The sequence below is a fragment of the Chinchilla lanigera genome, unplaced genomic scaffold (genome assembly GCF_000276665.1).
Source record: "Chinchilla lanigera isolate Chin_1 unplaced genomic scaffold, ChiLan1.0 scaffold00069, whole genome shotgun sequence".
Taxonomy (NCBI): domain Eukaryota; kingdom Metazoa; phylum Chordata; class Mammalia; order Rodentia; family Chinchillidae; genus Chinchilla; species Chinchilla lanigera.
In genome coordinates this window covers 5,799,894-5,814,872 of record NW_004955470.1, presented here as the reverse complement: position 1 = coordinate 5,814,872, position 14,979 = coordinate 5,799,894, and the positions used below count along the sequence as shown (strand labels likewise).

Sequence of the window (14,979 nt, the reverse complement as noted above, 5' to 3'; positions counted from 1 at the left end):
TCTTTGATCCATACTGGCCCAAAGAGACTGCGTGGTATTTTTAACCACTATCCCTCAATCTGTAGTTTCAGGCCTTTGAAACACTCATCCTAACATCAGAGACCTTCAAACAGCACTTCTCAAGGAGACTTTGAAGGTCAACTCTACCTAGCCACTTTTCACATCAAAAATACTTCCACTGAATCAATGTGTTGGTGATTCCCTCACATTGTCTTCTCCTATGGCGTAATATTTTCAGCAGCAAAGAAAACAACAGTAAAAATCTGTTAAAATTACTGTAAGAGACACTAGATCCTCATCTCCCTTCCATAATCTCTCTCACCTCCGGGCGGGCAATAAACAAACCTGGACAGCTACACAGCGGGAAGATAACCGAGAACGTGAAGGTGTTGAGCACAGATTTTTTTGTTGTTTTCATCGATGCATCCCCAGTCCCTAGAACAGCACGGTAAGGAGTATGTGCTCCCTAAACGCTTGAGGAATGGACCCATAAACAAGCCAGGGGTCCTGATGGAAGCTGAGTAGCACTGCCTGCTTGCAGGCATTCATACTTTAAAAAGAACAAACGAATGCTAACCAAAAAATAAAAAGCCAGATGCCAGCAGAACCCCCGGGGGTGCCAGGTGAACCGGGTGGAAAGGAACCTCCCACAGTGGAGAATACAGAATGAATGGCCTCCCCTGAGCTACCCAGAAAACTAAGTCAAAAATAGTTTTTCTGATCTGAGTTAGAAAATAGCGTCACAGGAGGTGACTTAGTTACTGAATACCTATGTCAAAAGAACAGCAAGGGAAGCTTGTGAACACTCGCACCATAAGGGAGTGGTAGATGCACAAGGTGATGCTAAGTGAATGGCTCGATCAGCATTTCATGTGTGCATGTATAAAGACACCGAACTGAGCTCCAGAAATATGTATAAAGGGTCAGTAAGAGAAGAAATAAAGCCACATATTTATGGATTTTTTTTAAAGTAGTGCTAATTAACCTGCCCCATAACTCTGCACCTTAATCACTGAACCTGACTCTCTTCTGAGCCTTGGAGAGACCCCTGGGGGCCAGAAGCCTTGGCACCAGGGATCTCACAAGGATAGAACTCCTTCCTCCACCAGGGGGACCCTAGAGGGCAAAAGAGCACTGGCAGTGGGCGTGGCTTCCACAGAGTTCCCCTGGTGACCCTGCCCCCCACCCCCATGGCCTGGGGAGCGCCGGCAGGGACCAACACGAGCTCCAGAGCCCCCACCCCACCCCCATCAATGGAGCAGACCAAAGTTGAGCCAGAAGAGCTCTGAAAAATTAAACTGCAACCGGAACTACAGCCCCAAAAGTAAGCCACCACCTGCCTGCTGCCCCTAAACAGAGTGACTGTCTGCTAAAAAGAAGAGATTGAAATAGGACCCAGAGACCACTAACACAATCGCTAAAATGTCCAGGATTCAAATGCCCCATTCATCTTACCAAGATCCAGGAAACTCTCGTACCTGAAATGAAAAAAGGCGGTGAACAGACACCAATACCAAGATGAATCCGCCCTTGCAATTATCTGACAAGGATTTTAAAACAGCCGCCATTAAGTTCTCAAAAAATTTACAATTCTATGGCAATAAACAAAAAAACTATCTTGTCAAATGAAAGTTTTATATATTTATATATATGTAAGTCATATATATATATAAATAAACTCCAACAGGAGGGGTAAAGCTGAGCAGTGTGGTAACAGAAACAAAAGTCCCTGGCAGGGCTCCGCAGAAGGGCTGTGCTCTCTGGCCCGCGCCTCCAAATGCTGTTCCATTGGGAATTAAGTTTCCCGCACCCGACTCTGGGGTCCCGTGCAAACCACAGCAAGCACTGTAACAAAAGGTACTGCAGGAGAGAAGACAGCAGGAGAGGAAATGACAGACCGTGGAAGTACTCGATGAAGTGGTGGTGGAAACCGGCCAGACGTACCCAAGGACGCAAGCCTGCCTAGTCAAGAAGCTGAGAAAACCCAGAGAGGATGAACCCAAAGAAGTGAAGGGCAAGACACATCTTAATTACGTTTCTGGAAACTAAGGACAGAGAAACACTCCTGAAAGCAGCCAGAGAGAAAAGCGTGCATCTCCTGCTGCAGGGCGCGGCGCCCGTGCAGATGCCAGAGACTGTGGCACAACACTTTCCAAGGCCTGGAAGTATAAGCTGTCAAGCAGCGTATTCTCACTGGAGGGAAACTGTTCCTCAAGAATGAGGGGAAATAACGACATTCTCAGACGAAGCTGAACTAGAGAGTCTGTCTGTAACGGACACCCCTGCTTAAAAGACGGGTGGAAGGAACTTTCCCAACAGAAAGCAAATGACGGGGAGAGATCTTGGAGCATGAGAAAAGAGGAAAGAACAGGAACGTACGAACAGTAAACTACCCCCCTCATGAGTTTTATAGATCCTGCTTGATGATGGAAACAAAAATTAGGCGGCCACCATCTGATATTCAGGATGATGTTATGTAAAAGTGCAGAGGGTAAAGGTTCCGCACTGCGCTCAGAGTGGTAAAACACTGATACGAATACATTATGCCGAGTTATATTCCGTATATTGTAATTCCCAGAGCAGCCACTATGAGAACTGCAGAGATGCGCTCAGAAACCTGCACATCTGGAGACAGTGTCCTGACAACCGCGTTGTGTCTTGAGCAGTTTACAGGAAGCCAGCCTGCTACACCGAGAGCTTTTCAGAACTATCTGGATTAATCCGAACAACATTATGTGATCGCTGTGTCCATTTTGCTTCCTAAATAAGGAAATGAGGGCTTTGAGGTGTTCACACCTTTCGCTAAACTCTTCCAGCTAGTGCGTGGCCGAGCTAGGGTTTGAACCTAGGACCCTCTGGCCATTGCACACCCTGCCTCAGCTCTCGCAGGGTCTGCGCAGGTGACCAGGTGCATTATCAGGAGAAAGCAAAAGCCACAGTCCCTCTCGACCAGAGAGGTAAACAAAATTACGTGCATTTCATAAAAACCACTCATCTCCTATCACACACCTCTGCAAAAGCAAAGAGATTTTAAATGTAGCCAGGACACTTACCCCTCCAGCAGAGGAGCAGCTCGATTGCAGAGGGTAAATAAAGCATCGGTCTGAACACAGGGCTGAAAATTCTCCTAGAGGTAAAACCCCGAAAGATGGGGCTTTGGCTGCACCTGTCAGCTGCTCCGCCATAAATCAAAACTTGGAAAAAGGGACATGTCAGTGTACACTGAACCAGCGTCCCGTCTGCCAGTCCGCAGTATTTGAGCATGCACTGTCAAAGAGCAGAAAGTAGCAAGGCATTGTTTCTTATCCTCATCGCTGTAATGTAGTACTTGGAGAAGTGAAGCGACATCAGGTAGCTTTTAAGAAAGCATCAGCAGCAGTACCATGGAAAATTAAGTATTAGGTAGGGCGAACTATCATAGGGTATGAGGTTCTGTTGTTAACGGGAATGCGTTTTTTTAATTTTGCTTTTGATTTTCTATTTTTATTTATTTTTAGGTATGCTATGAGACTAAAAACCCACTCCGGCCCCAATGCCACACCAGAGGACAAACAGCTAGCTGCATTATGGTGAGTGTATCACTGCAAATTCGGAGGGTGCCCCAGCCCCACCCTGTCACCACCGGCAAGCCCAGTGCTGAAAGTTCTTCTAGTACGTTCTCTTACGAAACCCCACGTGATTCTGACACCCAGGGATAGTCTAGACGATTTCCTTTTTATTTTTATTTTTTTACTTTTCAATACTGGGGATTGAACCCAGGGTCTTCACACTGAGCAGCATCCCCATCTCTTTTCTGAATTTTTATTTTAAGATAGGGCTTCACTAAGTTGCCAGGGATAGACTCAAACTTTTGATCCTCCTGCCTCAGCTTCCCAGAGTGCTAGGATTACAGGCACATGCCATCTGGCCCAACTGGGCTAGTTCTTGGTGTTATACCATGTATGAACTAGAACCCCACAGGCCCATTACAGAAGAACAGTTTTTTTTCTATACACATGCCTGGGTTTCAAAGTCAGGAGGGTCCCTGTAATAGTCATTTAAATGTGAATTGTACCCAGTGGAATTTCTGTTGTATTTAACACTAAGTGTAATCAAAATAATTTGAGTGTTGCTTTACATGCAGATTAGTATGAATGAATAAAGATGATGCATTAACGTTCTCGAGGCATTTAACTGAGGACTGGCGCATTATGCTTTGATGACAAAATCATTTCTCCCAAAATGTTAACCAGTGTATCTTAGTGGTTTTTTTTGTGCTTACAATGGTAAAGAGTATGTGCTTTAATAAAAATAATTTCCCCATGGCATCTCCTTGGGTCGTTTCACCCCACTCCCCAGAACAACCCTCTGTTGGTTCCTCCTGTCAAAAGACCCAGAATTTTTGCTCTCCAAAGCCTCATTACATTCTGCAATCTAATCTGCAAGTTAGAGAATCAAGTGGAGTCTCGAGAAACATAACAGCAGTGTAGACAAAAGACGGTCTCAGGTTGCTGCAAGTCCTGACCTCCCCTGGAGTTCAGAGTGTTAAGTGGAGACTGTCAGGCTGTATTTGGCTTGTTGGTATTCTAGCAAGGCAACCTGGTTCTAAATTAGCAAATAATTACAATACGAGTAAAGAATGCCAATGAGGAAAGGATTAATCTCAGGAAACACCACCCTATGCCCTTGTCTTTATTGAAGTTCAATGTTGGAATTAATAAATGAATGATTAATAATGAATACTATATTAAATAGAATACTAATATGTAAATGGATATTAAAGTGTGGAAAATAATCAAATGAAAACTACCTTCGGCATAATGTTTTTATAGTTTGTAATGCACACTCACTATCTCTTACTTTATTTGAATTAATAGGCCAGTAAAGTATCAGGAAGGGGAGATGATAAAAAGAAGCTCTCTGTCCCAAAGCAGGTAGTTCATCTAGGGAGCAGTGAAAATTGCATGCTAGAGCTTCCTGGTGGCTCTTGTGGAGAGAGACTGCCCTCTGGTGGTAGGATGAGAAAACAGCCAGCCTTCCCAACAAAGAAGAGAGAAAGCTGTAAAAAAGGATGTAGTGGGGTGAATACAGTTTTGGAGGACCTCCTTGGAAGTTCGGATTTTATTTTTTGAATGGGAGAAAGGTCAGATGCTGATGCTCATAGATGTGCATGCATATAGAAGCACTTGAGATACATAAACATGGACCCTGGGAGGACCTGTTGTTTTAAAGCCATGTTTGTGAAGGACACACTCATGCTGTGGCCGCCTCCTCTCTCCTCTGTCGCAGTTACCGATGCCTGGCTCTCCTGTACTGGCGGATGTTCCGGCTGAAAAGGGACCACGCCGTAAAGTACTCCAAAGCACTTATCGACTATTTCAAGGTATTGTCTGGCAAAGGAGCGAGACGGCTCCTCGACTGCTCATGCTGAGTTATGTCCCTGTCAGGGGCACCTCTGGGAAGCCGAGTAGAGCCTGATGCGCTGGGGCTACTACAGATCACCTCTGGTGTCCAGAACAACTCATCTATGGCACCCCGTGGCTTCCAGGGCTCTGAGAAAGGGTCCTGAAAGCCAAGCTCACTGGCCCCTGCCTTCTTGTCCAAGAGTTTTTACCGACTTTGGTGGAAGAATATCTTATCTTGTTACTCCTCCCAGTGTCCAGGGAAATTCATCTTCGTTGCAAGACATAACTTCCTCGTGTCCACCTAGAGCCGCTTTCTCTTAGAAATTCCTACTCAGAGCCGTTTCCACTGAGTCTCTAGCAGCTTCTTTAATTAACAGAGGCGTTGTTTAAAATGGAAAGAAATGGCTTATTAGAGCTCAGAGATACTGGATAACAATGTGTAGCTAGAAGGACGCAGGCACAGCCGTGGCAGCTTTTACTTATCGCGGGGAATGAAAGTGTTTTCCCTGGAAGAATTTTTAAAAGGAAAAAAAAAAGTCCTTCCCTGATGTACTGTTATAAAGTAGACTTGAAATTTAATCATTTATTTGACATTTCGGGGCCTCTTTATCTGTTTCTGTATAGAAACAAGAAATTACGCCATCGCTGTCTTCACCACCGCTTTTTGTAGATACGCAGCCATCCTTTGAGATCCTTTCTCCCCGAGCTGCACATCTTAGAGATGATTTGCAGTGGCCAGGCTGTGTTGGCAGACGCTGGGGCTCTGTCTGCTGTGCCTTCCCAATTGTGCGCGTTGGGTAACAGGTGCTGGGACCAAGGGATAACTTCTGTGGCCCATTGCCAGCACGTGTCTTCAATATCAGGGACTGGCATGGAACCTTCCCTTTATATATTTTGAGCAGGTAAAGTCAAGATCAGTAGTTTTCAGAGACTCAGGCTTCTTAAGAGCTGATACTAAAGAGTTATTACAGTCAAGACAAAGGGCTTGAATACAGAAGGACCCTTGGGACTGGGGGTATAGCTCAGTGGAAGAGCACTTGCCTGGCACCAGCCAGGTCCTGGGTTTGATCCCTAGCACCACAAAAAGGGGGGGAAAAGCTGAATTATGTGAGGCCAAGGGACTGCAGCAAAAACTCTTAAGAGATAAAAGAAGTTCTCACTGTACATGTGTAGCCTGTGACCTATACAAAATGGGTGGAGAAAAGAAGAAAATCAGAGTTTCTCCTCAAACGTTATTGACATATACCCCTTATCAATTTTACATTTTTAAATGTATTTTTAACTGACCAAGGACAAACTGTATATATTTATGGTATACAATCTGTTGTCTTAACATATGGTTACGTGGTGGAGTGATTTTTTTTTTTATCTTTTTTTTTTTTTTTTTGGTTTTTCTCCGGTACCAGGAACCGAACTGACAACCTTGCGCTTGCCAGGCAGGCGCTTTTGCCGCTGAGCTAAATCCCCAGCCCCATGGTGGAGTGATTAAATCAAGCTAATTCATGGGTTTCCAACACCTCACATGCTCATCATTTTTATGATGAGAACACTTAAAACCTACTCTTTTAGTGATTTTCATATATACTTTATGTTCTTAATTATAGTTCCCACACTGTGGGATTAATCTGGAGAATGCCTTCCTCCCACCTGAAACTGTATGACCTTTCCGTGCCCCTCATTAGGTACAGAGTTGGAAAGGCTACATGAGCAAAGCTCAGAGACTGAAGCCTTCAGGTTATAGTGACAGTTCAGCTGTGGAGAATGTGTCTTATCAGTAGGCTGCTGTCTCTAAAAAGGGGACTTGTGGCTGCCCATGTGTGTATCCATAGGACTATTTTCCCAATTATTTCTGACACTAGAACTTCTCTCCCCTTTGTGTCTTTACGTCCGGGACATCTCTTACATAAATCATTTCTCAGAACCTCATGGTGGATGGAGAACAAAGTGAAACATCCCCTAGTCGCCGATTGAGAAAAGGGACAGTAATGTTCTGGGTTTCTCTTTTTCTAGTTCTCTCCGTCAAAATAATGTCATTCCCTGAGACAGGTGACAGTGACATGGTTTGCAATTCTGCCCTGAGCTTACACCTTGCTGTGGGGCCTCTGAGTCCTGACAGGCCGTTTCATTTTGCCATTTTGTTACCTCTTGCATTAAAACTAAATAAACCGGTCACCACTTCATCAAGTTCCTTGTAACCAAAAGATACACGCTGTCTCAGGAAACCAGGGCAAAACCATCTCTTGTCTCTGGAAGGGAACATTCACAAGAGCATCACAAAGGCTGTTTTCCCCCTTAACCGTCCTGTGGGCTTCTTGAAGACTTCTGGTTTTTGTTTTGTCTTGGTACTTCTGGGGATCAAGCCCAAGGCCTTGCACATGCTAGGCAAGTGCTCAGTCACAGAGCTATATGTTAACCTGGAAAACTTCTAAATGCTGATGCAAACACCAGGCTCATGCGGCATAGCACCCTAAAATATCCAAATAAATCAGAATTTTTGAATGTCCTGTGTGTCAAGTAAATACATTTTAACCCATCCTTTTAGAAGTATCTGAGTGATTTCCTTTCAAAGAAATAAATGCTTTAAGCTTCATAAGTTAAAACGATAGAATTTGACGACGTATATTTTCAGGCATTGAATGAAGACCTGTTGGCCAATAGCCCCTAAATTTAAATATAAGGTATTCTCGGTATGTGGGGGGAGGGGTGATTACTGTCCTTTTTTTCCTTTTCAGAAAAAGTACACTAATGTACAAGTTTAAAATCAGACTAGTCTATGATTCAGCAGGCTCTCGGGATTACGATTTAACTTGGTACCTAAAATATGTACATCGAAACCAGAAGCAGGCCCTGAGACGCCCGCTGAGGGACCACGCTGAGAGCCTCGTGATACTGTAACTGCTCGGACCCCATCTCTGTGCCTCTATGAGCAGATGGCACTCACTGCACGTGTGTTTGTTTTCCTGCAGAATTCGTCCAAGGCTGCCCAGGCCCCATCCCCCTGGGGGGCCAGTGGAAAGTAAGTTCGTCTCCCACCCCACGCATGACACTTTCAGTGCCCTGCGGAGCCGCCCTCCCTCACCGGCTCCCGACCTCTCCACTCTGGTTTTTCTGCCTCTCCCCTTCCAGGAGCACTGGAACCCCATCCCCCATGTCTCCCAACCCCTCTCCCACCAGCTCCGTGGGGTCTCAGGGCAGCCTGTCCAGTGCCAACGCCCTGTCCCCGTCCACCATCGTCAGCATCCCGCAGCGCATCCACCAGATGGCGGCCAACCACGTCAGCATCACCAACAGCATTCTCCACAGCTACGACTACTGGGAGATGGCCGACAACCTGGCCAAGGAAAACAGAGGTGTGTGACCACCCCTGGGACCTGAGGACCCACCAGGCTCAGGGGACAGCCTGGCCCCGGGGCACCGTTACTCCGGTTTTCATGGTCTGTGGGGGGAGAGGGAGGAGGAGCTGTCACCTGCTTGGTGAGTCCTTTCCTGACCCCTCCTGTGGTCACTCGGGGCCTCGTGCACCTTCTACCTTACCGTTGAGGATCATGTGAAGGGAGATTAGGTGTAGATACAACGCAGGGGTCGGGGTGTGCACAGATACAGGTGTAGGGACAGATTCAGGGTAGGTACATTCATAGGTGCAGGTACAGGTAACAAGTGTAGTGACAGGTATAGGTGTGTGTATAGGTACAGGCATAGGTGTACATCCAGGGCTAGGTACACACACAGGAGTAGGTATGGGCACGGGTGTAGGTGCAGTTCCAGGAGTAGGTAGAGTTACAGTGTATGTGCAGGTACAGATGCATGTGTAGATGCAGGGTAGGTACATACATAAGCACAGGTGTAGGTAAGTGCAGGTATAGGTACAGATGTGGGTGTAGCCACAGGTGGAGGTATAGATGCAGATATAGATATAGATGTACACACGTTTTTCCCTTTACACAGTGAGCTTCTTAAAGATACAGATTCTATTTCATTCACATTCCCTCCAGCAACAGGTAAGAGTGCAAATACGGGTTCACTTTGAGGCCATAGATGAAAAGTATGTTCCCGTGACAGCATAAACCTAGACAAAAGCAGGTTGTCCACACTGCGAGGGGGATCGGGTGGCACCGGGCAGTCCTGAGTGTAGGGAATCGTCAGTAAAACCAGACAGTGCATAGCATGCGGCCTGCAGGTGGTGGCCCGGCGAGTCCCATGGGAAGGTCACAGAGGTCCAGAGACACTGCAGCTTGCATGGAACAGAGTTTGGAAAAGTACTTAGCAATTATATGGCTGCAGGGGCACAGAGGTCTGAGTTCCAGGTGGGGCAAATGTATGGAAACGTATGTGTCCATCTTGTACGACCTCGAGCAGGCCAGGCTTCATGTGGAGTCCAGCCATCCGCTAGGGCTTAGTGGCGGAGGGCTCGGTGCCCATTTCAGGTGGGAACTCAGCCATACTCTCTCAACCCAACATGCTTCTCCTCCTCCGTTCTGCACGTCAAGTCCTCTTTCCAGCAACGTGTGTCTTCCCTGACCCTCCCTTCTTTCCCTGCCAGCACTTCTGTGGGTGTGTGAGCACTGGGAAAACCAGCCTCAGAGACTGTGTGGCAGGTGTTACTTAGTGACGCCACCGTGAGGGCAGACTGTATTTGTCTCCATCCACCACTAAACTGGGATGCAAAGAGAGCAAAGCTCGCACATGACCATCTTGGTTTCCCCCCTTAGCACTACCCTTTGCACCTCGGAGCGTTCTGGGTACATAATAAATGTCCAAGGAAAGGGCAAACCCAGAGAATGCCCAGTGGCCACCTGGTGACTTCGGTAGCGATTTCTCAGCGTGCATCAATTGTCCCTCATCATCCTAGAGCCTCGCTCTGTGGATTCACTCTACGGGCTCAGTATTGCCACGGTTGACTCCAGAGTGCAGGACAACGGAGCCGCACTGACCTTCAAAGCAGACGCCATTACTGTACTAGGGAAAATGCAGCCTGAACATATGAGTTTCCTTTGCTGTTTGGCTACGTAAAAATTATCCACTTGAGCCAGAAATGGCAGATACATGTATTTATTTATTTGGATTTAGAATGAGCCCCCTACCCTTAGATTTTATGTCAGTCAAGGGCATGCTAAAGTCACCTGAGGAAACAGAACCATTGATTTATACAGAGACCATGAGTGGAATTCTTTCTGAGCTCACTCAGGTCCTGAGTTCAGAGTGGCACACCGAGCATGTGGGGCACTCCTGACGACTCTGTTTGTCCCCTAGAATTCTTCAACGACCTGGATTTGCTCATGGGGCCTGTCACCCTGCACAGCAGCATGGAGCACCTGGTCCAGTACTCCCAGCAGGGCCTGCACTGGCTGCGGAACAGCGCCCACCTGCCGTAGGGACCTCACCCTCGAGCCAGCTGTGCTCTCATCTCCACGGACCGCTCCAAGTTTCTGGACACTGTGCTACTGAACTCCCCAGCCACAGCATTTATCAGACTGCAGTGAACATTTCCTCGGCATCGAACAGTGACCTTTTCCCAGGGCATGTGTGTTTGTACGTGTGGATATATACAAAGCTGCCTGCGTGCGTGTGTGTGTGTGTGTGTGTGTGTGTGTGTGTAAGATACACAGCTCTTTGGCACACATTTGTCTACTTTCCATAGCCCCAGGCTAGACAAAGTGATCAGAGATTCCTGATTAGAGGAAATACACACATATACACACATTCACAGGCACATACTTTCTATCCAGTGCTAAACCATGACTTCTTAGAAAAATTCAACCAAAATCTCTTAGGTTAGTTATCCAGGTGCAATACAGCACACCAAAAGCTTAACTGCCAGTTAAGGTGAACCTAGCTCTTATATTATTGATTACTTTCAGTATTAATATGCTATTCCCTCATTATTTTTGATCAGTGTGTATTAATGGATAATTGAATCATGAAGGCAAGTCACTTATTTTTGTGCCAGAACTTTATTAGATTGCATGTTACCAAATACCCTGCCCTTCCTCTTACGCTGTCCCCTCCATCCGTTATTATCAGTTAGATACATTCCAAGCAAATGGTTTGATTCCCACAAGCCCTCCTTGCCCCACCCCCAAATTGTATGAAAATGGCACCAGGATTTGGTGAAAACTCAATGTCCTTGAAATGTAACACACACGAAAGCGTCGATGACAGTTGTTTCAGAGCTCAGTTAGGAATCGACGTCTGTACCCATGACAGGTCCCCCAAGGCCAAGCGTTTCCTCCTCTTGCCACTGTGACCCAATGGCTGTAGAGCCACGTGGCTTTTGTCAGCCAATATGTTTCAAGTCTTTTTCTCTCCATGGTAGATTTCATACAAACTTCCTTCATGGCCAAAGGAGGACATTACCTAGAATGTCTCTTTGCTAGGAGCCCAGCTGTTGCTTCTCAGGCTGGGAGCTATTTGTGATCAAAATGCTGTCCGATTTTCACACTTCACACAGAATGTGCCTCTGCAGGCCTTTGGGGTGTTACAATTTGGGGGATGATTTTCAGGCTTTGATTAATAAGCTGCTTACAGTGCAGGGAAAGTTGTTACTGCAAGAATCGCTGTTCTCTCTGCAGTAGCAAGGACCAGAACATCTTGCTTATATCTTGCGCATCTGGTATGTTTACATCTTACCACGGTTCTTTTTCTTTCCTTTTTTTTTTTAAGTTTACATTTTAGTTCTTGATCTCTTGTTTACAATGTTTGTCTGAACATTATTTTATGGCCTAGAGTTAGTCTTCTTGTTAAATATATTTGGATATGAAATATTGGTAAAAAGAAAACTCTTCCTGAGAAGAGAAGTTGTATCTTGCCATACTTTGAAAACGTAAAAAATAATATCTTTGAGTTACTTGACAGAATTGTACTGGATCGGTCTAAGAGACAGGTGAGGCAGTCCCTGAAGTGAGCCCTTGTTCAAGATGATGGTGGCACAGAATATGTTCAGTAGATGCTAAAATATATCTTCACTGATCTTCTGGGACATTGGTTGCAATGTTAACATTTTTGTCAGCCTGACGCACAGGTGGGAAATAAGACTGCTGTAATTCCCGAGTTCGCTGCATTGCTTCAAAAATATGCAAAAGATTGAACAACTTTGGTGCTTTGAAATTAGTTGACAAGGAGCAAGTGAAATTTGCATTCGGCTTTGACCTTCAGGTACTTGCATATATTAAAAATACAAGCTGAGTATCCCTTATGCAAAATACTTGGGACCAGAAGTGTTTTAGATTTCACATTTTAGAATAATCACATGTACATAATGAGATATCCTGGGGTTGAGACCAAAGCATAACCGTGAAGTTCATTTATGTTTCAAATACGCTTTTCTACACATCATCTAAGGCAGTGGTGGTGAACCTAGGGCACAAGTGCTGCAGCCAGCTGTTTGTTATTGAAAGCTCTAAAAGGTTCGCCATCACTGGTCTAAGGTAATTAATCTTATACAGTACTTTTAGTGCACCAGTATTTTAACTGTGAGAGTCACATGCAGTCAGGGATAGAATTTGCCACTTACAGAGTCATACTGATGTTCAAAAGGTTTTAGATCATGGAGCATTTTGGACTTTGTATTTTTAGATTAGGGATGCTCAGCCTGTATTTCCATTTCCTGTTTATCCATGTGACTTGCTTCTTCCATCCCTTTCACTAATTGTTGGCAGACTTCAAGATCCCATCCTATGCTAGGGTTGTGAATCTAACAAGTCATTTTGAACTTTTCTTTTTTCTGCAGGACTGAGGTTTTGCTCCACTTACTGGTGAATTCTGATGCAAAGTTCAAACTGTCACAGAAAGCGATGACCCTTGGGGTCTGCCATGCTTTGCCAGGGAGCTTTCCTCTTCCTGCCCATCTTTAAAGTTGCAAGCCTTATAGAGCACCCAGGGAAACCCCATCTAACTGTGCACATGGCCTCTGGCTACTTGTGGTGGCATTGTTTTATTAACATGATGACCACCTGTGTTTCCCAACAAAACCTCTAGAAGCTGGTCATTTTGAGGGATGGTCAGAGCATGCAGGTCCTATCAGTGCCTCCCGTTCATCTGTACAGCATGTCAGGGCAGCAGTTTCTGTTTGGTGTAATGATTTTGGTAAGGAATCATCTTCTGATTGTTGCTTGTGAAAGTGATTCATAATTTGTTCCTTTTTTTTTAAATTTGGTTCCACATGGAAACATCTTTCTTATGTTTGCAGATTATAATAGTGATACCTGTTCATTGTAAAAATTCAAAAGTAGAAAGTGCAAGTCTGAATGTCAGAAACAACCACAGCTCACAGTTTGATGTACCTTCCAGAGGGTCTTGCATTTAAACATGTAACATTTATGACCACTTCTTTGTATTGGAAGACATATTCTTTCCTCAGAAGTGTAACACAAGTTCAACTGACCTTATCTGTCGTGACCTGAATGGAAACCACCCTTTATCACTTGGCTAGAATTATCTTTGAAAGAAAGTAGCTCAAATATATTCCTGATCAGACTTTGGCATCAGTTACGACTCTATGCAGATCAAACTCATGTGCAGAATTGTTCCTGGAGAGAGGTCTGGTTGAAACAGGTACTTCTGGAAACTTTCAAATTGCAAATGGAAACTCGGACCCACTATCTAAAGAGGAATGTACAGGAAAAGTAATCTAAAGAGTTAACAAATTATGTACTAGATTGAACCGTGGAATGCAATGCAATGAGACTTTCTGCACTAAAGCTTACCCTACTATGTACAACAATGATGTGTGTATTATAGAACAGTGATGTGTACATTTCTGACACCCCATACATGATATACACAGTTTGTATAAATGCATACATTTAAAAATATATATGTACAATACAGCTAACATAAACTGTGGTACACGTGACGGATATTACTAGTGCCTAATATGGAGTATAAGTCACTGCGTGCTCACATCACCTTGGAAGTGCAGTCATTGTTATAAAATTAATCAGTGCAGCCAACATTATTTATGAAACACATCTTTGAAACTGTGCAGTAGCATATACATATATATTTTTAAATAACATTTTTCACAGTTTTCCAGAGTTACTGTTGAAATCTGTATCACCAAAAAAAAGAAAGATTTTTTTAATGATGTAGACACTCTTCAGACCCAGTTATCTGCGTGTGATTTCCTGTTTGTAGATACCCGAGAGACTTCAGCGGTCAACAGCCTTAACGCATGTACAGGATATTATTGTGACTTAATTTATCTGCAGTTTTTAATCCATGTGAAATTGGAATTTATAAACGGACTTGGATTAAATATGTCTGCCTTTCTAAGGTTGCAAGCGTTACATTAAATGATCTATGTTGTACATGAGAGAAATCAAGTTGTATGTTAAAAAAAGTCCACCCATTTCTGTGAATATTTTTAGGAGGAAATCTTAGAATTGAAATATGTTCAAGTCAGTGTTTTGGCTCCCAACTCATAATCTCTTTATAAGCAGCCTCCTTGTTTCATGAATGTTTTCGGTGTGACTCCCACGGATTAACATTGCCAAGTCTGATACTTTTCTAATCCCACGGATTACCATTGCCAAGTCTGATACTTTTCATGGGAAGAAATATGCTTTTCTTCACTGTGACTGTAGTTTACTACTTGTCT

General features: G+C 44.5%; 1 protein-coding gene across 1 annotated transcript in view; it reads left to right on the top strand.

The window, feature by feature from the left end:
• The window catches only part of Aff3 (AF4/FMR2 family, member 3), a 383,610-nt gene extending 368,889 nt beyond the window's left edge, over positions 1-14,721 (top strand). Inside the window, exons 20-24 of the mRNA XM_005400832.1 lie at positions 3,498-3,569; positions 5,269-5,362; positions 8,351-8,400; positions 8,511-8,734; positions 10,635-14,721. Coding sequence (XP_005400889.1) covers positions 3,498-3,569; positions 5,269-5,362; positions 8,351-8,400; positions 8,511-8,734; positions 10,635-10,756 — 562 coding nt within the window. The 3' untranslated portion in view covers positions 10,757-14,721. The remainder of the gene's footprint in view (positions 1-3,497; positions 3,570-5,268; positions 5,363-8,350; positions 8,401-8,510; positions 8,735-10,634) is intronic.
• The last annotated feature ends 258 nt before the right edge of the window (positions 14,722-14,979 follow it).